This window comes from Artemia sp. Qi Xiang Cuo, chromosome 3 (assembly GCF_049724085.1).
Source record: "Artemia sp. Qi Xiang Cuo chromosome 3, ASM4972408v1, whole genome shotgun sequence".
In the NCBI taxonomy this organism is placed as follows: Eukaryota; Metazoa; Arthropoda; class Branchiopoda; order Anostraca; family Artemiidae; genus Artemia; species Artemia sp. Qi Xiang Cuo.
The window spans coordinates 36,052,273-36,074,823 of record NC_142796.1 but is presented as its reverse complement, the minus strand read 5'-3'; the positions used below and the strand labels follow the sequence as shown (position 1 = coordinate 36,074,823).

The following is a 22,551-nucleotide window of genomic DNA, read 5'->3' as shown; positions in this document are numbered from 1 at the left end:
CCTTACCTGTTACTTTAAAATATAAATAAACAGTTTATCTTCTTTTATATTTTCATGGTTTATCGCATAGTGACAAAATAATTTACTCTTTGAACAGTTGCGAACATTTGATAGCTGCCCTTACCTAGAAGAGACAGCTGGAAAAGCTAAGCAAAACCAAAAACAACCGATTTCCCATGTAAATTAAACTCGATTTGTAGAACTGTGTAATATAAAAAAATCGTTTAGTACAATGATTGAATAGCTAAAATTAGGCGATGTATAACATTTACAGAGTTGTATGTATTTTTTTAATGATCCCAATCCCAATTTTTAAAAAATCGATGACTAATGAAGCCAACATAAATCAAGCTGGTAACAGACATATTCAAAACAATGTCATAAATCTTTGCTGTGAAAAAATACTTCATGTTCATGTAATCTGATATTAGTATTGATTTTTTTATAAATTTTTGACTCGTATTTAAAAATAATAGCACCATTCAAAAAAGGTCCTAGTATTAATGAAAAATAATTTAGATTGGGCCTAAATGTATTAAAATTGTGTCGAAGAGAAAATTAATTTTAAGATAGTTCTGAAAAGAGGGTGATTTTAAGAGATCATTTAAAAGATTAAGTTAGGAATAAATAACAGTGGACTTTTGGTAAACTTGACCTAGATTCTTGATATTCCCTGAGGACATAAACTGGATTGAACTTTGAATCTAATTGGATTGCGCAACAAGCGAAACTGAGTGCAGCAAGAGATTAAGAAATATTATTAATTTTGAGCATTCAAAGAGTGTAGACGTAAAGTGATTTAATAAGACATTAACGTGACCCTAATTGGCGAGCAGGAGAGGGGCAGATCTTCCCGTCAATCAGAAGCAATACTTTCCCTTCTAATAATGCCTAAATATTATTGTCCTGAATGTAGAAACCCACCAACCAGTGGAACAGTTCAGTGCACTAAATACAACCAATGGTGGCACCCCAAATGTGCAAAGATTACTCTTGGTTTTAGAGAGAAGTTAGAGAAATGGCTTTGCTTAAACTGTGATTTTCCCACTTCCCCTTGAATTACAAGTGATGAAAAACTTTCTGGCAAACTTACGCAAAAAGCAAGCCCTAGATCTCTTGCGAAAAATACGCCTATAGTTACTCCCAGGTCCTCCAATCCCCAAGCAAAGACAATAACTAGGCCCAGCATAAAGCAGAAAACTCCCCGTGTCGATTGTGGAGAATATATACGAGAAATTTCAGCGTTAAGAAATAAATGCTCTACCCTTGAGAATGAACTTTCAGCCCGTGATCCTGTTATCAATAAGCTTGACAATGAAGTCAGGTCTGTTTCTGAAAAGCTTGCGATTGGTATGCAAGAATGCCCTAAGGTAGACATTTTAGTCGACGAAAAAAACAACAACAATCGATTCTCTGAAGATACAGATAAATTAGTTTCAAAACCGGTTTCCGCTGGATCAAATCCCAAGCGGTCATGAAATTGGTACCCAGCCAGCCGCCCAAGATAACCAACGCGAAATGAATGCTGTAAGCGTGACGTCAGAAAATCCAAAACAAACCCTCTTGGGGTCTAGGAAAGAGGGGACACTCTTGGGTTCAAACGCAGGTCCACCTTCCTGGGGAATCCAGCAACCCTTTTCAGTACACCACCCCTCCTATGACACATCTCAGGAGCCTCTTAGACAACCCTCCCTCCTCCTCCCCCACCTATCCATTTTCATCAACAACCATTCAACAACCAGCCCCATCCGTATTCTGTTCCCCCTCCCCTTTCCCTGCAGAATGAAAAAATTGTTGGTGACTTCAATTTAGATAATCCTCTTGCTGCCCCATTCGCGATAGGGGGCAAGAAATTCCAAAATAAACCCTTTTCCCGGGAGTTTCACGACAAACGTTGCGTATTTCCTCCTTTCCTTTACAGCGACGTCGAAAGTTTAAATCTAGATAAATTTACGGAACTTCAGACTACAGCTCAAATGCTTGGCTCTTCCATTATCTGTGTTTCCGAGGTCCACCTGGACGATCTTAATTTATTGAGGGTTCTTGACTTTTCTTCTTTTATTAAATTTCGGCATGATAACCATCCTCTTGGGAAAAAAAGGAGGAGGAATTATGACACTCGTGCACGAATATTTTAAACCTCAAATTTTAATTATACCTTTTCTTTATGATATTTAGTAATTTTTTTGGTAAAACGCCCAATATAAGCGACTCCCTAGGTCACTCTCTGCCATAGCGGTGTGCGTTTTCTATTATTCACCTGGTCAGCCAGCTGCAGCAAGAAAAGCTTTTTGGGAGAAGCTTCAGGAATCAACAAATTACGTTCAGAGAATTCAACCCTATTTTGGAACATTAATGCTAGGAGATGCTTACAAACTCGATAGCAAATCGCTGGCCAGGTCACTTAACCTTAAAACCCCAGTTGATTTCCCAACAACTAAGGGCAATACTTCTCTGGATGTAATCCTGACAAATCTTTCGGAATATTACCAGAATCCAAGTAAACTAGCACCACGTGGTGGAAGTTATCATTATATGTTACAGTGGAACCCCTTGGAAAAAGTAAACAGTCAATATTCAGTAACCGAAGTTACTTCAAGGCCGATCACTGACCATGGACTACTGCAAATCGGTGACTGGATAACGGGAGAAAACTGGGTGGCGGTCTCTTCAGCTAAAGACTTGGATTCCCAAGTAGAAGAATTCCATGATAAGGTAAATTCAAAATTTCTCGAGTGCTTTCCCGAACGTAAGACTAAATTCTGTTCTAGTGATAAACCATACGTAAATTCAAAAATAAAGCAACTAATAAAACATAAATTGCACCTAATACGAAAAGGTTAAGTGAATCAAGAAAAACAGTTGGAAAACCAAATAAAATGGAAAATCAAAAAGGCACAAGCAAATTACTATGAAAATGAAGTTGACCATCTTTTGGAGTCCAAATCGTCGCAGTTTTTCAGTAAAGTAAAAAGTCTGACTGGCAAAAGTTCTCAACCGGCTGACTTCATGAAGGAGGAGCCTCTAGAAAAAACTGCGAATGATTTAAATGCCCATTTTGCTTCAATTGTGCAGTCTTACCCCCCTCTTCCACCCGAGGATCCTCCAGTAAGTTTAACTACTCCTTCAGATGATAATTTAATTGCTGATATTTCATCGGCAATTATAATCCGTAAATTCTCTTCGTTAAACAGAACTTCCGTTGCCCCTTTTGACATTCCAGTTGCTCTCATGAAAGCATTTGCTAAAGAATTATCATTATCATGTAACAAAAACAGGATATTTTCCAAAGAAATAGAAGAATGGGTTTATTACTCCCATTTCAAAGAAAGGAGCAGCTAATGATTTCTCTGGTGTCCGGCCGATCACAGTTGCGTCAGTTTTTAGCAGAATATACGAAAGCTTTGTTGCCGCATGGCTGAATAAACATCTTTTGAAAGTAACTGATCGAAAGCAATTTGGTAACATCCCTAAATGTTTGACAGCTCATCACCTTGTTAATTTGCTTTGTTATATTTTTAAACTCCTAAGTCAACCTGGAAAATAGATGAATTTAATTGCATCTGATATCAGAAAAGCATTTGACTTTGTTGATCATCGAATCCTTTTAGAAAAAATGACGGGAAAAATTATGCCCAGCTTTATTATTAAAATCATCAAGAGCTTCTTAACAAATAGAGAGCAAACTGTGAAGTATAAAGACCAATTTTCCACTTCTCTGCCAGTTTTTTTGTGGAATTTCACAAGGAACTGTGATCGGGCCGCTGGGCTTCCTCCTCATGATAAATGAAATGGCTGCTGAGCTGGAGGACAGATGAAAATACGTTGACGACTTGTCCTTAACGGAAATAGTTTCTAAGGATTCGAAGAGCAATGCTGCTGGTTTCATCGACCAAATTACCTCAGAGGCGACTGAACTAAACATGGTCGTGAATAAAGACAAATGCTCGGTCACGACATTTTCTTTTCTTCAGAATACTAAACCGTCTTTCGAACCTCCTATCGCTTCCGAGCTAATAAGCCTTAAAATAACTTTACTTGGTGTGGTGATTTCTTCTGACCTCTCGTGGAGGGAGAATGCAAAGACAATTGTAAAAAAAGCTAATAGCGCAATCCAAATGCTAAAAACACTGAAAAAATTTCGAGTTCCTAAGGACAAGCTGAAACTAATATTTCACACTTTCATCCGCCCCTTAGTTGAATAGGCTTGTCCAATTTGGCACTTTGCCCTTACCCAGGATGAAGCTGATAAAACAGAACGAGTTCAGAAGAGATCACTGCAAATCATTTATGGCGGTTCCCCTCTACCTCACTCCTTTTACCTCAAGGAATTTAAACTTGAATCCCTTTCTTCCCGCCGAGGATAATTATGCCAAAGATTTGGCTCCTCCCTCCTTCAACATCCCATCTACCGATCATTCCTTCCCCTACATTTTGTCCCTATAAGATCTCGGCCCCCCAGAGAAGTGGCTGAGAAGGTTCTGAAACTAACCCCAGTTCACTGTAACACCATGTGCTACAGTAAAAGCTTTGTGCCAAGCTTTGTGAAATATTATAATGATCTCTAGTGTTTTGTTGTTTAGTTTATTTTATTCTGACGAAGTTTTATCAGACAATTTTATCCTCAATCTCAAGTGTTTTTATCCTTTAGTTTATTTATCCTGGCGAAGTTTTATCAGACAACTTTATTTTGCTAATTATGACTAAGAGACATCATATTTGGGCTTTGCCCACGAGAGCTATGTCTTGTTTTTGAATTAAATGAATTTGAATTTAGGGATTCCCTCAAATTTTGTATAGCATATTTTTGAAATCCTGCTGTGTTTTCTTCTTCCTGAAACAGTATTCAAAATAAGGATTTGTAGAATATGTTATCGAAACGTTTGTTTTTCTTCTTTTAGAGCCCGGCTGTTGATGTGGTTGGCATAGGACTTGCTAACGGAGACATCTATATTCATAACATCAAATTTGATGAAACCATCATGAAATTCAGTCAAGATTGGGGCTATATCACGAGTCTCACGTTCCGAACTGATGGCCCGTCAATAATGGTCAGTGGTAGTACGGAAGGACATATGGCGATTTGGGATCTGGAAGAGAGAAAAATTGTCACTCAAGTGAGGGATGGACATCGAGGCCCTGTTACTGGTATGCAGTGTCTTCCTAACGAACCAATCATGGTTACTTCATCGCCTGACAATGCTTTAAAGGTATGTTTTCATTTTGTTTCCAGTAGAAAATTTAAATGAATTTAAAGTAGACAGGGAAGTCATATGTAAGGTTTCATTTAACGTTTAAAAAACAATTCAAAAATTTAAAACGAAAAATTAAACACAAGTGCTTTGTTGGTGGGTGGGGTAGGTGTAAGGCTTAAAACTCTTCAATACCTGATGTTCCTGAACCGACAATAACTCTATGGACTTCCCCCTCCCTTTTTTAACTTAAAATCAAATACACACAAAATGTATAGTGGGTATGTTTTCCGTCTTACTATTTAGCTATAGATTCCTACTATTTTGGAGGAATAATGTGTAAAAGGGATCTTTCTAAACAGACTCTGGTTACATACGGTAGCTAAAGCTCAGATAATGCTTTTAATTATTACTTATTAAACCAAAATGGGGGGGGTTAAGTTTGGTGAGAGACTGTCCTAGTTTTTTTTACAGTGACGACTTCATTTCTTTTTAGATGTGGATTTTTGACGAAGCTGACGGAGGAGCGCGTCAGTTGAAGCTCCGAGAGGGCCACAGTGAACCTCCTACTTATATCAGATTCCACAAGACTTCTAATGAGATGATCTTGAGTGCTGGTCAAGATTCTACTTTACGGGCTTTTTCAACTGTAGCAGATGTTCTCAATAGGAATCTGGGACAAGCATCTTGGAATAGAAAAAAGGCGAAAAGGGTGGGGATAAGACATGATCCCGGAAAGCTCCCTCCTATCACGAAGTTTGATTCGGGTTTGTATCCCTCCCATCGCTCTCTCTATCTCTCTCTCTCTCTCTCTCTCTCTCTCTATATCTCTCTCTCTCTCTCTATATCTCTCTCTCTCTCTCTCTCTCTCACTCTCTCTCTCTCTCTCTCTCTCTCTCTCTCCCCCTCTCCCTCTCTCTCCATCTCTCTCTCTCTCTCTCTCTCTTTCTCTTTTTCTCTCTGTCCAATTCTGTTACACCTAATTTCATGTTTCCCACGCCTTGAATATTAATTTCTGAAACTCCTTACAAGTCCAGTTCAAACTTATGAATTTGTCTGTCAATACGGTAGACCTTCTTACATCACTGGGAAAAAACTTATTTAACTTTTTTATAGTTCCAGAATTCTTTCCAACTTTACTACATAACAGCTCTATTTTGTGTTTGTATCTCAGTCATTTGTTTATTAAGACGCCAAGGAATTCCACAAACTTTAGTCGATCAATTGAAGTATCACCGAGCCTTAGTCCACTAACCCACGGATAGTAATTGGGACTTCTTCCGTAAACTATAAATTGTAATTTGGTGTTATTTAGCGTCATTTTATTAGGTCTTGTCCATTTCTCAATTTGGCTCATACCCATGATGATCTTCTCTATAAGTTGCTGTTCTGTCTTTGCTGCCACTTTAAAATGTACATGATCTGCAAATAGTACTATAATCAACTTATAAAGTTCACTTACAGAAAAAGTCAGGTAAAATGACCAACCCTCCATAGCTCCACGTTAATAAATATTAGAAGCATCGTTCGCCTGGGCGCAGACCCGTATAAAAGGTCATATTCAGCCTTCTTGTACCCGATATGGCAGCAACAACGCTCACCTTAAAAGGTCCTAAAAGGTCCCTCGAGTTTTTTTTATCAGGTTTTGCAAGCAAAATACCATAATCAGTCGAATCAAAACTTTTCATAATACCAAGGAAAATTGAAGCCACTCCTTCATTAGCATCCAGACCATCGTTTACGACCTTCAACGAATATACACAGCATGGTCCGCAGACATAATTCTTTCGTAAATCTAAACTGAGTTGTGTTTGGAAGTTACCGTCACTCCAGAAAATAAACCGTTCTAGCGTTAATCATCTTCTCAAGCACTAGGTAACATTGGAAGAAGAGAAATAAGTCTAAAATTATGGAAGAAATTCTTATCGCAATTTTGAAATAATAGTATAAATTTAGCGTACTTGAAACAATCTTGATGTCATATTTTATGGACTTTTTAAATAGGTACACCAGATGATCTGATTGGAAATGTATGCTTTAAAACTTTCAGCGAAAATAATCACTACATGCGGTGTCATTCCTGTCTTCCGGAGCTCCTCAATATTTACTGGATGCAAACAGGAAGAAGCAGAGGTAAAACTGAACAAAGGGCTCTTCTTCATAGCAAGGGGCTCCTGAACCGGTAGGATGTTTCCCATAGTTACGAAAGTAACATAATATTGTGCTGAAGGATTACCGAGTTGATTATTTTGCAAGTCTCCGCAGGATTTCTGTTTCTGTTTCTGGAAGTAATTTGTCAATTTGTTTATATTTTCTGTGCCCCCTTTCAGTATACGTTCTCTTACCTCCCTTCAGTATCAGAAAACAACTGAACAAAGGGCTCTTCTTACACAGCAAAGGGCCCTTAAACCGGTAGAATTTTTGCAATAGTTGCGAAAGTAGCAGAATATTATGTTGAGTGGATTACCGAGTTGTTTATTTTGCAAGTCTTCGTGGGATTTCTACCGTATTTCAGCTTTTCGAAACCATTTGTGAATTTGCTTATATTTTCTTTACCTCCCTTCGGTATACGTTCGTTATTATCATAGTCACCGATCTTCTAGAAGTCCAAGGTTTAACGGGTATGTTGGTTTAAACTGACTGCTTCAATGTGTTAGAATTGGTCTTCATTATATCACCCATTTTATTATACCATAAACAACACTTCCTACTCAGACCAAGTTCACTATCTTCAAGAAAGTCAGTCTATCCATTCATGTCATACTTACGAACCGATCATGCTAATAGTACAAAAGATATTATCAGTAAACGGCTCGGAGCTAGCTGTAATCCAAGGACAAATTCACTAGTAGAGATATAATATTCAGAAATTCACTAACTTCAGGATATGTATTCGCTTGTTAAGATTTAGACTATAATCATCCCGCGACGAACAAAGGTTTATTATCATCATCAAACTCATCAAACTACTTTTTGAATAGCTCCAGGAATTCCTCAGCAGAACCTATGAGGGATAAACTACAACCACATAAAAAATCCGTCCCGATTTCCATAGTTCTAATACCTTGTATTAGAGGATTGAAGAAGTTTGTATTAGAGGATCTAATACTTTTTTATGAGGATTGAAGAAGGGTGGGTGTGCCCTCCTACCCTCTCCAAAATATTTATGTCACCTTCCCCCCTCCCTCTATCAAAACAGTCTCCGGAATTTTCAAATTGATCCTCTGGTGTGAGACAAAATAGATTAAACTTACTAGAGCCCTAAATTTGAAAATACCCATTTATATGCGAGAAAATCCTCCTCCCTGTCCTGTAATTGAACTCTACTCGTCTGCTGCATGTAAAATAATCTGATGTTAATTTTTTTTTCTCCACAAATGCAAATTTTACTCAAAAAGAAATATGTTTTCAGTGTTTCACTTTTTATTGACTGGAAAACCTAACGTCGGGCTCAAACCCGTTACCCGGTGATTGAGAGTCTCATGCTCTGCCATCTGCTTGCATTTTAGTTAGTTTTACACCTTTTGATGTACTAATTCATAGAAATAAAAGGGTTTTGTATAATCGTGTTTAGTCTAGATTTACAGATTACAGACATTTACCAATTGTACGATGTAAGATAATATTTGGTTTTACAGAGCCGACACGGCAAAAGGAATGGGACAGTATTGCTGCCTGTCATTCAGGGTTAAGTACAGTGAGTACTTGGCACTATGATTGCTCACGCATGGGAGACCACAAACTGAGACACCAGCGATTTAAACAAGAAGCTACCCTGAAACATGCCATATCTACTGTAAGTTGGAGCTTTATTGGTCTCATTTTTTTTATAAAGAATTATGTAACGGATCTATATACGCCGTTTTCCAGACTGCCAGGTGCAGCTTGTGGTCTCTGGCTATATTTGGGATCTGAATATTTTTCCTGCGGGTATGCTTCTTCTCCTACCAGTTCTGTTTAAACAAAAAATGCTTTGTCTTCTCTGAATTGGCACTTGATTGGCCTCTACTTTAGTAAGAAATTATAAAAGAGCCTGCATTTGATATCCCTTGAAATTAATGCAAAAATTCATTTTTTTTAAAACATAGTCTCTGCAGAGAATGAAGAATCTTTTAATATTTGTGAAACTTTAGGCCTCTAGTTGTAAAATAAAATCTATCTAGGATGTTTTCAAAACTAAGATGTTTCGAGGCTATAAAATGGTGTAAAATTGTGTTTTTGTTCTTATTACTCTTATTTTCAGTTTAAGCTTTAATTTCTTTTTTAGCGTAGGAAACGGATATGAATCATAAAAGAAAATCTCAAAAGAGAACAACTATATCCGATATTTACAAAATAAGAACACCAAAGATCCAAAACAGCATGGTTGTATTGTGTCCTTAGCGCATTGTTTCTCAGCCTGTGCTCTAATTAAAAAGCAAACAAAAGCTTTTTCCAACTGAAAACATGGAGCAGCACTAAAACTTAGAACGAACAGAAATTATTCTGTATATGAATATTGCTGCTCCCTCCTCGATTCGTCGCTTTTTACACTAAAGTTTGACTTATTGTCCCAATGCTTTAAGAGTGACTCCTGAAACAAAAGGGTCCTTTTAAAAAAATCATTTTTAAAGTGCTAAAAAACTTTAGTGCAACGAGCGGGGGATTGAGGCGGAGACAGTTCCCTTCATATGCGTAATAATTTCAGATCGTTTTAATTTTTAACGCTGTTCCTTACCACGTATTAGTTGAAAAAACTTATTTTCTAAAATTTAATTTTTGACCATGCCAGGAAATCCCCCCCTCCCAGGTAATGATTTTGGTCACTTAAAAAGGGCACTAGAACTTTTCATTCCAGCGAACCCTCTCTCGGTCACCTAGGGCTATTGATTCAATGCGATCACCCCTGGAAAAAAAATAAGTAAAACACACATCCGTGATCTTTCTTCTGGCAAAAAATAATACAAAATTCGCGTTTTGTTGATAGGAGCTTGAAATAATAGTTGTGGTCTATAATATGTAGAATCTGACGGTGTGATTTTCATTGAGATTTCTTTCTTTTTAGGGTTGTTTCCCTCTTTCGAAAACTAGGGACTTTTTCGTAGGCTCGTACCTTTGATGGGTAACATTAAACTCACATTATTTTATATATATTTTTGTAATCACCATAAAAAGCCAATTCTTTTGATGTAAGAATATTTATCAAAGCTCTTTTTTTCGAGTTTCCGTTTTAGAGTTTTCTTTTTTTTAGAGTTATGTTTAACACCTAAGCGAGAAAAAATTCAAGAATATTTGTGATTCCGTAAATCCAATAAAATATAAACTAATTTTCACACGTCTCTAACTCCTCATCCTAAACATTGAATGTGTTTGAACTAGATCCCGGCGCCGCGCCGATAAGGGAAGGGCGGCGAGGCCAAAAATAGCAGCGGCAGCGTGCCACCGGTGCACCGCCGATGATTTTTTCGTGCCGCTGTCAATGATTTCTTCGTGTCGCTGCGGGTGAGATGTCTGCGGCGCGCCGCCGGCGCGACCAATGTTGTTTATCATCTAAATATATTATCATTTGAATATATTTATCATTATTATTTAAATATAGTACCTCCCTAACCCCCCACCCTGGATACCACCTTGATAGGATACCGTCTCTATCTTAAATTAAAAAATTAAGAACTTTTTGGCGTCCCTGCTTTCAATAAAAAAAAAAAAAAAAAAATAGAGGTACTATCATTTAAACATGATAACTTCCTACTCCCCCCTCTGGATATTATCTTGATAGGATACCGTCTCTGCTTTAAATGTAAAAAAAAAAAAAATTGGCATCCCTGCTTTCAATAAAAAAAATTGGAGGTATTATCATTTACACATGATAACTCCCTTCCCTCTGGATACCACTTTAATAGGATACCGTCTCTGCTTTAAATAAAAAAAAAACTTTCGCATCCCTGCTTTCAAGTCAATCGAATACAAAATTGAGATATTATCATTTAAATATAATATCTTCCTAACCCCTAACCCCCCTCGGGATACCACCTTGATAGGATACCGTCTCTACTTTAAATAAAAAAAAAAGAATTAACTTTTTTGCATCCCTGCTTTCAATAAAGAAAAGTTCGAAGGATTATCGTTTAAATATGATAAATCCCAACCCCCCTCCCCTCATCTGGATACCACCTTGATAGGATACCGTCTCAGCTTTACATTAAAGCAATAATTTACTTAATAGTTAACTAGGTCACTATATGGTCCAAACAAATACGTGAAATAACGTTAAACAGCTCAGTGTTCCTTGGAAAAAAATTGAGGGAATAAGTAAAGGGGTAAAATAACAACAACAAAAATGTCGAAATTATTCAGATATGCCTCAAATTATTGGAAAACTGAGTCATAGATTCGCCGTGGCATTCAATAAGATCCAAGGAATCTAGTTAAAAGGGAGCACACACAAAAGCCAAATTAGGCCAGTAGCCTATGAGAAATCCAAAAATACCCAAGACAATAAACAAATCCCAATGGGGGGCCCTGAGTCTATCAAAGTATTTCTATGGTTTTCCAGGGAATTTGATATCATTTTCTTCCGATTCCGCTTAAAATTAAAAAAAAAAACTTTTTGGCATCCTTGCTTTCAATAAAAAACAAAAATCAAGGTATTATCATTTAAAAAAGATAGCCCCCTACCCCCCGCTCTGGATAGTATACCCTCTCTGCTTTAAATTGAGAAAATAAATAACTTTTTTGGCATCCCTGCCTTCATTAAAAAAATCGAGGTATTTTTATTTAAAATGAAAGCCCCCCTACCCTTCCCCCCTTTGGATACTGCCTTGATACATTACCGTCTCCGCTTTAAATTAAACAAAAAAAAACTTTTTGGCATGCCTCCATACCATAAAAAAACGAGGTATTTTCATTTAAATATGACAATTCCCTAACACCCCCCCCCTTCTGGATACCACTTTGATAGGAACCAATCTGTGCTTTAAATTAAAAAATATTTACTTTTTGGTATCTCTGCTTTCAATAAAGAGAAATTCGGTAAAAATTTTTCAGAAAGAAGATTGTATTTTCTTTAATCTATCAGGCGTTTAACAATTGTGTATTAAACATTAAGAAAATGTATTAAAAAATAGCAAAAGAAAACAAAATTCTGCAAACTTACGATTCGGCTGTTGCAACTATCTGTTGACTATCAATTTCAAAATCCAAATGAACTTGTATAGTGTATGCGTTCTGGTTCATTTTAAAAATAAAATTCTCAACTACGAATGATGTTGGGAAACTGCATTCGAAATGTTAATCTCATAATTTAATCTCATTTCATTAAGACGATACTTCTGTCAACATATGAAGAACCGTGTATATTGCAATTGTGTTGTGTCTGTTGTGGTTGTTATGCAAAGTAACACAAGAGACGAAAATTAACGAACAAGAGAGTAGTGAAGAATTATGGTATGCGAAGTAATATTTGGCAGGGATAGTCACTAGTGATAAATTACTAGAGGTGACACCGTGATTGGGTGATTTTCGGAGATTCGGGGAACCAAATCTTTTTTTGGGGTGACACGTAGATTTTTGGGGAAATCCCCAAAAATTCGGGGATAATGCAAGCCCTGCTTGATTTCTAATCAGGAAAATCAAAATACTTAACCACACGAGAAAAGAAAAGCTCCGACTTTGTGGTTGACGCAATAAAGAATTGCCACAAAATTAATTCAAAGTCAGCCGAACGCCGCCACGCCGGGGGCGTAGCGATACTTCGGCGGCGGTCAACCGGGCCTCTCGTTGACGGCGTTCAATCGATCCGCCGGCGTGGTGCCGGGGTCTAGTTTGAGCACCTTTGGTTTCGCCCTGGACCAGCTTTCTATGTCGCCAACAAAAAGGAGCAAAGAGCAGTCAGGGATTTATTTAGATGTGAGAAAACAATTAAAGTTTAGGTATCACGTTTCAAGTAATTCTTCTGTGTCAGTCTCAGGTGCAGAAAATGAAAAGAGATTCTTAACCGAAATCACAAGCTGTTGCATTTTCAGAACCGTGGGAGAATGCTCCTTTTTTAGTCTGAGTTTTTCTATGTATTTTTCTAAGAAAAATTAGTCCCCAAAGCCACGCCGCGCCGACATGACGGCGACGAATGTGTGATTTAGTATCGGCGGCGGCGCGCCTTCAGGCGTGCCGAAATTTTTTTGGCGGCGCGCCGCCGATTTTTGACCAGCGGCGCGCCACGGCGCGCTGATTTTTCTGATTAAAAATAATAATAAAAATCAAACTTCACCAAGCACGTTCAACCTCAACTTGATTTTAGTAAGGATTTTTAAATGGTTGGCTAAAAACATACAAGAACAATATGACAAAACAGGAATTTGTTGGGCCGTGCGGAAAGTGTTTATGTTCCCCGTCAATCAGACCAAGTAGAATTCTCATTTTTAGCCACTAGACCCTGGGTAACCTATGTTGTGTTAATGTTTAACATCGCATTATTAGTAAAAAAGCCCGTGTTTAGTCATTTTCTTCTTGTTAATGATTTGGGCTAATGTGTGTATAACTTTCAAAGTTTGAAGTTCAAACATCTCCTAGTTCATCTAATACATACGAAAAGGAAGTGAAAAAAACAAATAACAACATAAAAAAAAACTGTATACAAGTTAGATACCATGGCTTAACAAAAATTTAAAATCAGCGGGTATATCACTTCAGTTACGATTGATGAAACAAAAGTGAATTAGTTCAATCTGCCTGGAGCCATTGATCTTTTTGCAGTCACTATCAGTCCTGTCGTGCTAAAAAAGCCGTTTAGCTGGGGCACTTGTGGCCGGTACAGCCAAAACTTGAAGAGCGTAAACTGCCACTTGCGGGATCTGATACTAGCATTGGACCTTGGGGTCCCTAAGAATGCCGCAAATGGGCTTCTTCTTTGTATCCGCTGAAATAAGTTGTTTTTATAAAGGAGAACTAACCTTCACCTTTACCATAGGGCTCCTGCGCCCTACACTACAGGGGGAACTAAACTGCACCTTTACCCTCTTTTCTTATCAACACGGAATAACCCTCCAAAATTCTTTTCTGAAAGAAGTGGTCAAGTTATGAAGTTTCAAGTCAAAGTGTAAGGCTGCTTCAACTTAAGTGTGCTCTGCTTACTGTGCAAAAAAAAAAAATGTAATTCATTTCTATAGATATATTTCTATACTAGCTCTAGCTCTTTTCCAGATTAACTATAAAAAAAAAGAATTTCCAAAAAATAAGTTTTTCAAAGAAAAGTGAAGAACTCCATTAAACAAAAAATGAGCAAAACTAAAATCAAATAATCTACCAAGCGGAAAACTACCACAAATCAGCATCGATAAATAAATGAAACCCAAAACGAACAGAAATGATAATAAATAACCGAGTCAAACTCAAAACGAGCAGAAATTAACACAAGTTGGGCTCAAAAGCCCTATGCCATCCCAGAACATAATTTGCACTTTACTGAAAAAATATAAATGTTTTTACTTTTATAACTTTAATAAATCGAATAATATTAAGATTTTGATTACTAAATATCAATATATGTATATTAAACTGACAATGCACGTTCATTTGTATTTTTGTTGAAAACTTTTGTGGAAAAAGTTCTCTTACTAATTTCTGTTTGTTTCATGTTAACAAAGTATTTCCAGAGAAAAAAAATAATACTTTAAATCTCTTCGCTTTTTTAAGAATTTATAGTTTGACCTGCTATTTGTATGATGGACAAAAATTTTCAGCAATTTTTAACAACATAGACCCTTTTAAAAAATCTTTAACAACAGACCCTTTTAAAAATCTGGACACAAATAGTAGTGTTTAATTTAGTTTCATACCTCCTCTAGTTGACCTGAAATGGAAAACTTGATACCATTCGCAAAAAAATCTGTTTACTTTCTTTGATAGTTTGAATACACTTACGCTATTTGGATTTGGTTAAATTGGAAGAGCAGAAGTAGCCCCAAAAGTTTGAAAATAATACCCCCAGTCGATCTTGGGATACTGCTGAGATGACTTATTGGGAATTAGCATTAATATAGTGCATTTTGATTTAATCTTAAGGCAACATTTACTTTTTAAACATAAAGGCAAATGGGAGGGTGGCGTGGGAGGGGGATTAGTTTACCTCCAATCACTTTCGACTATTAAAAAGGACATCAGCCCTTTCTATTTTCAATCGAACGGGTGCTTTTCGAAGTTCCTACGACACCTCCTTCGATACGAAGTGCCCTGGTCTAAACAACAACAACAACAAAAAAATGATACATTATACCCACATCGATCTTTACTATAATTAAATAAAAAAAAACAAGTTTTTCAAACTGAAAGTAAGGAGCGATATTAAAACTTAAAACGAACAGAAATTATTCCGTATATGAAAGGGGCTGTCCCCTCCTCAACGCCTCGCTCTTTACGCTAAAGTTTTTTATTGTTTTATAAAATAAAGTTGTGAGACAGAGTCCAACTTTAGCGTAAAGAGCGAGGCGTTGAGGAGGGGACAGCCCCTTTCATATGCGGAATAATTTCTGTTCGTTTTAAGTTTTGATGTCGCTCCTTACTTTCAGTTTAAAAAACGTGTTTTTTTATTTAATTTCTGATCGTTTTTTAGTTAATGCAGCTTTGATTTTGGCTCACCGTCATTGAATAAGTAAACAAAATTTGCATACAAATTTTACTTTTCTTTTGCTAAATGGCTGTCTCTAAATTTGGTTCTGACGTAATTTACAAATTAACTTACGTAACGAACTTCTATATTCGTATATTTTTCTTCTGGCAAAAAATACAAACGTTGTAGATTTTTGCAGATATGAGCTTGAAACCTATGTAAAAGGGTTTTCTGATACGCTGAATTCTGACGGTGTGATTTTCATTCAAATTCTTTCACTTGTAGTGGATGTTTCCCCCCTCTTTAAAAAATCAGGTAAATTTTCTCAGGCTCGTAGCCTTTGATGAGTAATACTAAACTTAATGAAATTTATGTATTTAGAATCAGCATTATAAGCTCCTTCTTTTGATACACTTATTGACATCAAAATTCCGTTTTTTAAAGCTTGACTTACTTTTGAGCCGTATTGCTTGTTTTTTTTTATTGTTTTTTTTTATTACATATATGTTATTACGTATATGAGGGGCTTCTCCCCTTAGTCAATACCACGCTCTTTAAGTTAAAAGTTATAAAAAAAATTTATTCACAAAACCGTGAATCACAAAGGCCATTTAAATAGAATAGATAGCTCTTTTGAAAGCATTAAAAAAAAACTGTGGTGTAGAGAGCGAGGTTTTGACTTGGGGGAGACCCCCCTCATATACGTAATAATTTCTGTTCGTTTTAAGTTCTAATGTTGCTTCTTACTTTCAGTTAAAAAAAACTTGTTTTTTTTTATTTAATTTCTGATCGTTTTTTAAATAATGCTTGGAAATCCAGCGCCCCCTTCATAGAAATGTCCCTTACCCCAAAGAAACATCCTCCACGGAAATATTTTCCCGAGTAACGAACACGCATCCGTGATCTTTCTTCTGGCAAAAAATAGAAAATTCCACATTTTTGTAGATAGGAGCTTGAAACCTCTACAGTAGGGTTCTCTAATACGCTGAACATGATGGTGTGATTTTCATTAAGCTTCTATAAATTTTAGGGGGTCTTTCCCCCTTTTTTCGAAAATCAGCCAAATTTTCTCAGGCGCGTAGCTTTTGATGGATAAAATTAAACTCGATGAAACCTATATTTCTGAAATCAGAATTAAAATCTGATTCTCTTGATGTATCTATTGGTATCAAAATCCCGTTATTTAGAGTTTTGGTTACCATTGAGCCAGGTCGCTCCTTACTTACAGTTCGTTACCACGAACTGTTTGAAAATTTCAAGCCTTTCAATCACTTTCGATTATTACAAAGAGCACTCGGCTTTTCAATTTCTGAACGAATGATCCGTTTTTGGGTGTCTATGAAAATGTTTTTTTTGAATATCGTATATACCTCCAAAGCATAAATTGAAATCCTTACCCTAAGGGATGTGATGGTGATTGTTATCTTATAAGACCCAATTTTCAGAACTTTCAACGACGTTAAACAAAATGGCTGTCTCAAAATTTTGATTGGATGTGCTTAGGGAAATGGTGGTCGTGGAAGGGGTGTAAGTTGCCTTCAATCATTTTCGACTATTAAAAAGGGCACAAGCCACTCCAATTTCCAATTGAATGAGCCCTTTTCGAAGTTCCTACGACAACTTCTTCGGTATGAAGTGTCCTGGTCTAAAGGAAAAAAATAATAAATAATACATTTTGCCAACATCGTTCTTAAATACACCCTAGGTCATAACTTAAAACCCCTGCCCTAAGGGTTGTGGGGGAGTAACCTTCTCAAAAACATATTTTCTCTCTGGAAATCAGTTACTCTGAACAAAATGGCTATCTTAAAGTTTTGATTGGATGTGTTTGGGGAAATGGTGGGCGTGGAAGGGGTGTTATCTGCCTTCCGATCACTTTCGACTATTAAAAAGGGCACTAGCTATTCCAATTTGCAATCGAATGAGCCCTTTTCGAAGTTTTTACGACAACTCCTTCGATACGAATTCCCCTGGTATGAAAAACAAAGTACATTGTGCCAACATTGTTCTTTACTTAGGCAGCGCGATTGCGCTGCCTATAATAATATCCTGAATCGCCTAATGCTCTTTTACCTACCTCTTTTCATCCGAAAAATCAGAAAAAAAATGAACAGATTTTTAAAGTGGAAGGTAAAATTTTTGTTTCAAGAAAAATTTCTTCTTCTTCTTCCTACGAACCGATATACATGGCGAGCCCGAGATGACAGTATTTATCTTTAAGAAATAGATTAGCTGGTATGACGGTTGAAGCCCAGAGGTCGATATCGATAATCAAAAAAATAGGGAAAAAAACAAAAAAAAACGGTGGCGTATTAGTGACGCCGCCGCCGATAGAATCAGCGGCGGCCTCAGCGCGCTGATGCTAGCTCGGCGGCGCGCCATCGTTTTTTTTCGGCGGCGCGCCGCCGACTTTTCGGTGCGGCTTCGGGGTCTAAGAAAAAGTGTTGCGATTGAGAGAGGAAATTGTCGCACGTCATTATATCATTGCTTGGTAGTATTACGGTGTTTTTAAAATAGAAAATTGTGATAGAATTAAGGTACTTATCCGTCAGTCGAAGTTGCTTATTCTTGAATCTCCAGACGCTATTATTACAGTTTAGATTACATTGTGTATGTTTGGGTAAGTATTTATTGTAGCTTTAGTTAATTGCGTCTTAGAAAGTTACGACCAGTGGTATGTACAACTTCAAGAGTGTAGCTTCCGCAGATGCACACGTAAGAACTAACACTTATGCAACCACGTATTAACTAAAACAATTTGCATATGAAGAATCGTTTAGAATCAGAATCAGTTTAATGAAAACAGCTGTCATAGACACATTAAAAAAATGTACTAAAAGGCGCTGTTTTTTACATGAAAAACACTTCACTACATTTTATTAAAAGCACTTGCTTCTGGAATTTGCGCGGACAGGCATTTCAAATGGTAATTTTTTCCGATGTACAGGACTAGACAATAAAACTGGCCAAAACGAATCATCAGCTGAAAACGGCGATCACGAAGGCTTGGTATTTCAAGTGACTTCAGAGCGGAGCTGTAATCAACATATTTGTCACAAAGAATGACCTTTACAGCTCGTTTCTGGGTCCCCTCCAAATCATTACTTAAATAATCTATGTGATGAATTTGCGGGCCCTTGACGGGACATGCATATTCAAGGATGGGTCGAATAAAAGTGAGGTACGCCGTTTTCAGTTGATAAAACCTAGGGGGCGCATTGCCACTCGTGTCCACATAGCATAATGTCCCATCTTTACCAGCTCTTGTGCGTGAATAGAGAACGGAAAGTCCACGCTAAAGCTGACGGCGAAGATAGTCGCACACGAAGCAGAAGGGAACAAAGTCGTGGGACAGGTAAAATCGCGTTTAAGTTGGTTAAACCTCAAAAGCTTTGATTTATTCTCGTTAATGTGAAGACAATTAGCAGTAAACTGTGATTTAAACTGATCGAAAAAAATTTGGGTCAAACTGGGCTACAGCTTGCGAATCCTTTACGTAGTATTTAAGAAGCAGGGGCGAATCTCCAGCATTTTTATTGGGGGGGGGGCAAGAGAGGTCCATATCCGGATCAAAGGTCCAGTAAAAGGGCATGGGATGTATAATAATTTTTTTTCTTCACATTATTGGGGGAGCAACTGCCTCCCCATTGCCACCCCCAAACGACGCCCCTGTTAAGAAGCGCAGACAAATCATCGACGAATTTAAAGCGATCGTCGAAGCCAGAAAGGACGTAGTTGATAACTACCAGGAAAAAGAAGAGCTGCTAATTTGGTACCTTGTTGGGCACCACATGTAATTTCCACCCTTTCCGATTCAATATCACCGGGAAAAAGGGCGTACACTATTTGATACCTGTGACGTAAAAAATCAACTACCAATTGGAGAATGCGTTTACGGGCACCTATTGACTTGATATTCTGGCCGGCAAGAGGGTGCTTAATCAAATCAAATGCTTTTCGGTTGTCTACCAGAAGCAAATCGACAAAAGAGCTTCCTAACTCCAACCATTCAACTACTAGGTGATAAAGCTGTACTAAATAAACAGACGTGCTGAATCCCTTCAAGCAACCGTACTAGAAGGGGTCAAGTGACGGTGAAATTTGCGTAAGAAGTTCACGATATATGAAAGATTCTGCAACTTTAGCAAAGTTCGGTGTGATCGAAATAGGTCTTAACTGATGTGTGTGTTTACTTCTTGTGGTGTAACATAAACTGTAGGGTAGAATAATAGCCGGTCAAAATCATATAAAGTTATTTCAACAAATCGTGCTAAAAATATAAAGAAGCAAATAAACTGTAAGCAGACTGAATTATGAATATTTAGGACCTTAGTTCCGAACTTCAAATTTTCAAGATAATAACATGATTATGTATAGTCGTCTCGTGAATTTTTATCATAACTTATTACTACTAATAGCTCGTAGTTCCCTTTTTTGTTTGGCCCTGGATGTATTTCCTGTGCTTACGCCTCTCTTCCATCCAATCATTTTTATCATAACTTATTACCACTAATACCTCGTAGTTCCTTTTTTGGTTTGGCCCTGGATGTATTTCCTGTGCTTACGCCTCTCTTCGATCCAATCATTTTTATCATAACTTATTACCACTAATAGCTCGTAGTTCCTTTTTTGGTTTGGCCCTGGATGTATTTCCTGTGCTTACGCTTCTCTTCCACCCAATAATTTTTATCATAACTTATTACCACTAATAGTTCGTAGTTCCTTTTTTGTTTGGCCCTGGATGTATTTCCTGCGCTTACGCCTCTCTTCCATCCAATCATTTTTCAGGCTTTATCCACGCCATATCCTACGAAAGTGAATGCTATTTTAGGTGAATGTTGACTTTCATAATCAGCCCAGATATAGATGTCGGGGTTTAGTTTTGTCAAATTGGTTCATTGAGAATATGCCTTCTTAATATAATTATTGGAGTATTTGTGAAAAAAGGGGGCAAAAACCGTATACTGCGTCTTATCTCGGTTTTATATGGTTAAGTGAAAGCTCTTTTCTTGATGCTTTTTCATTCCCTCTTTTTATTTTCTTTTGTTAAGGTTAATTGTGTTAACGTGTCGTTTTTTTTGAATAATGGGTGTAATGGGTAGCAGTATGATTGTCTGATGAACAAATTTTCGTATTATATACTTTCGTTTTATGATGGCTACGAAAAGAGTGTATTGCTTTTGTAGTCTTAATTTCACGGGCGTCTAACTTATTTGATCTCTTTTTTTAGAGTGTTTCCTTAAGTGCTTGTGGTAACTTTGTTTTTATTGGAACAGACTCTGGTCATTTGGACAGATTTAATATTCAATCGGGTATACACAGGCTTACTTACTCTAAGTTAAAAGCTGATAGAGGTAAGGATTTCTATATTTTGTCTTTTTTTTTTAACATATTGTATGAGTGCCAAAGGCTTAAATCATTTTGAAGCTCTTTCCGTTCTGACTGCAGGCAAAATAAATCTTCGACATTTCTGTGTATTTCGCATTCATTATTGATTATTGTTCACTTCTTTGAAATATCAAACAGTTCGGTGATAGCGAACTGTAAGTAAGGAGCGATCCGGCTCAATGGTAACCTAAACTCTAGGAAACGGGTTTTGATACCAATAGATACATCAAAAGAATCATATTTCAATGCTGATTTCAAATATATAACTTTCATCAAGTTTAGTACTACCCATCAAAAGTTACGCGCCTGAGAAAATTTGGCTGATTTTCAAAAAAAGGGGGAAAGACCCCCTAAAAGTTATAGAACCTTGATGAAAATCGCACCATCATCTTTAGCGTATCAGAGAACACTACTGTAAAGATTTCATGCTACTATCTGCAAAAATGTGGAATTTTGCATTTTTTGCCAGAAGAAAGATCGCGGATGCGTGTTTATTTTTTATTTTTTTTTTTTTTTTCCCAGGGGTGATCGTATCGACCCAGTGGTCCTAGAATATCGTAGGAGGGTTCATTGGAACGGAAATTAAAAGTTCTAGTGCCCTTTTTAAGTGACCAAAAAAAATGGAGGGCAACTAGGCCCCCTCCCACGCTTTTTTTCCCAAAGTCACCCGATCAAAATTTTGAGATAGCCATTTTATTCAGCATGGTCGAAAATATGATAAATATGTCTTTTAGGATGACTTAATCCCCCGAAGTCCCCAGGGGGAGGGCTAAAAGTTATGAACTTTACCCAATGTTAACATATAGTATTGGTTATCGGGAAGTATACAGACGTTTTCAGGAGGTTTTTTTTTCTGGTAGTGGGAGGGAAGGGTGGGTCGGGGGTTATGTTGGGGGGTCTGTCCATCAAGGAAGTTTTCATGGGGGAAGGGAATTTGCCATGAAGGGGGCGCCGGACTTGCCAGCATTATTTATTGATTATTGGGAAGTATACAGACATTTTCAGGAAGGATTTTTTTCTGGAGGGGGCTAGAGGATGGGGTTACTCTGGAGAAACTTTCCGTGGAGGATGTTTCTTTGGGGTAAGGGACATTTCTATGAAGGGGGCGCTGGATTTCCAAGCATTATTTAAAAAACGATCAGAAATTAAATTAAAAAAAACAAGTTTTTTCAACTGAAAGTAAGAAGCAGCATTAGAACTTAAAACGAACAGAAATTATAACGTATGTGAGGGGGTTCTCTCCCCCAAATCAATACCTCGCTCTTTACGCTACAGTTTTTTTTAGTGCTTTCAAAAGAGCTATCTATTCTAATTAACCAGCCTTTGTGATTCAGAGGTTCTTTAATCAATTTTTTTTTAAACTTTTAAATTAAAGACCGTGTTATTGAA

General features: G+C 37.2%; 1 protein-coding gene across 1 annotated transcript in view; it reads left to right on the top strand.

Annotated features, from left to right (window-relative positions):
• LOC148954052 (WD repeat-containing protein 36) overlaps positions 1–22,551 on the top strand; it is a 95,867-nt gene that overhangs the window by 51,280 nt on the left and 22,036 nt on the right. Inside the window, exons 6-9 of the mRNA XM_089085767.1 lie at positions 4,902–5,210; positions 5,689–5,959; positions 8,831–8,988; positions 21,005–21,128. Of these exons, the coding sequence (XP_088941893.1) occupies positions 4,902–5,210; positions 5,689–5,959; positions 8,831–8,988; positions 21,005–21,128 (862 nt within the window). The remainder of the gene's footprint in view (positions 1–4,901; positions 5,211–5,688; positions 5,960–8,830; positions 8,989–21,004; positions 21,129–22,551) is intronic.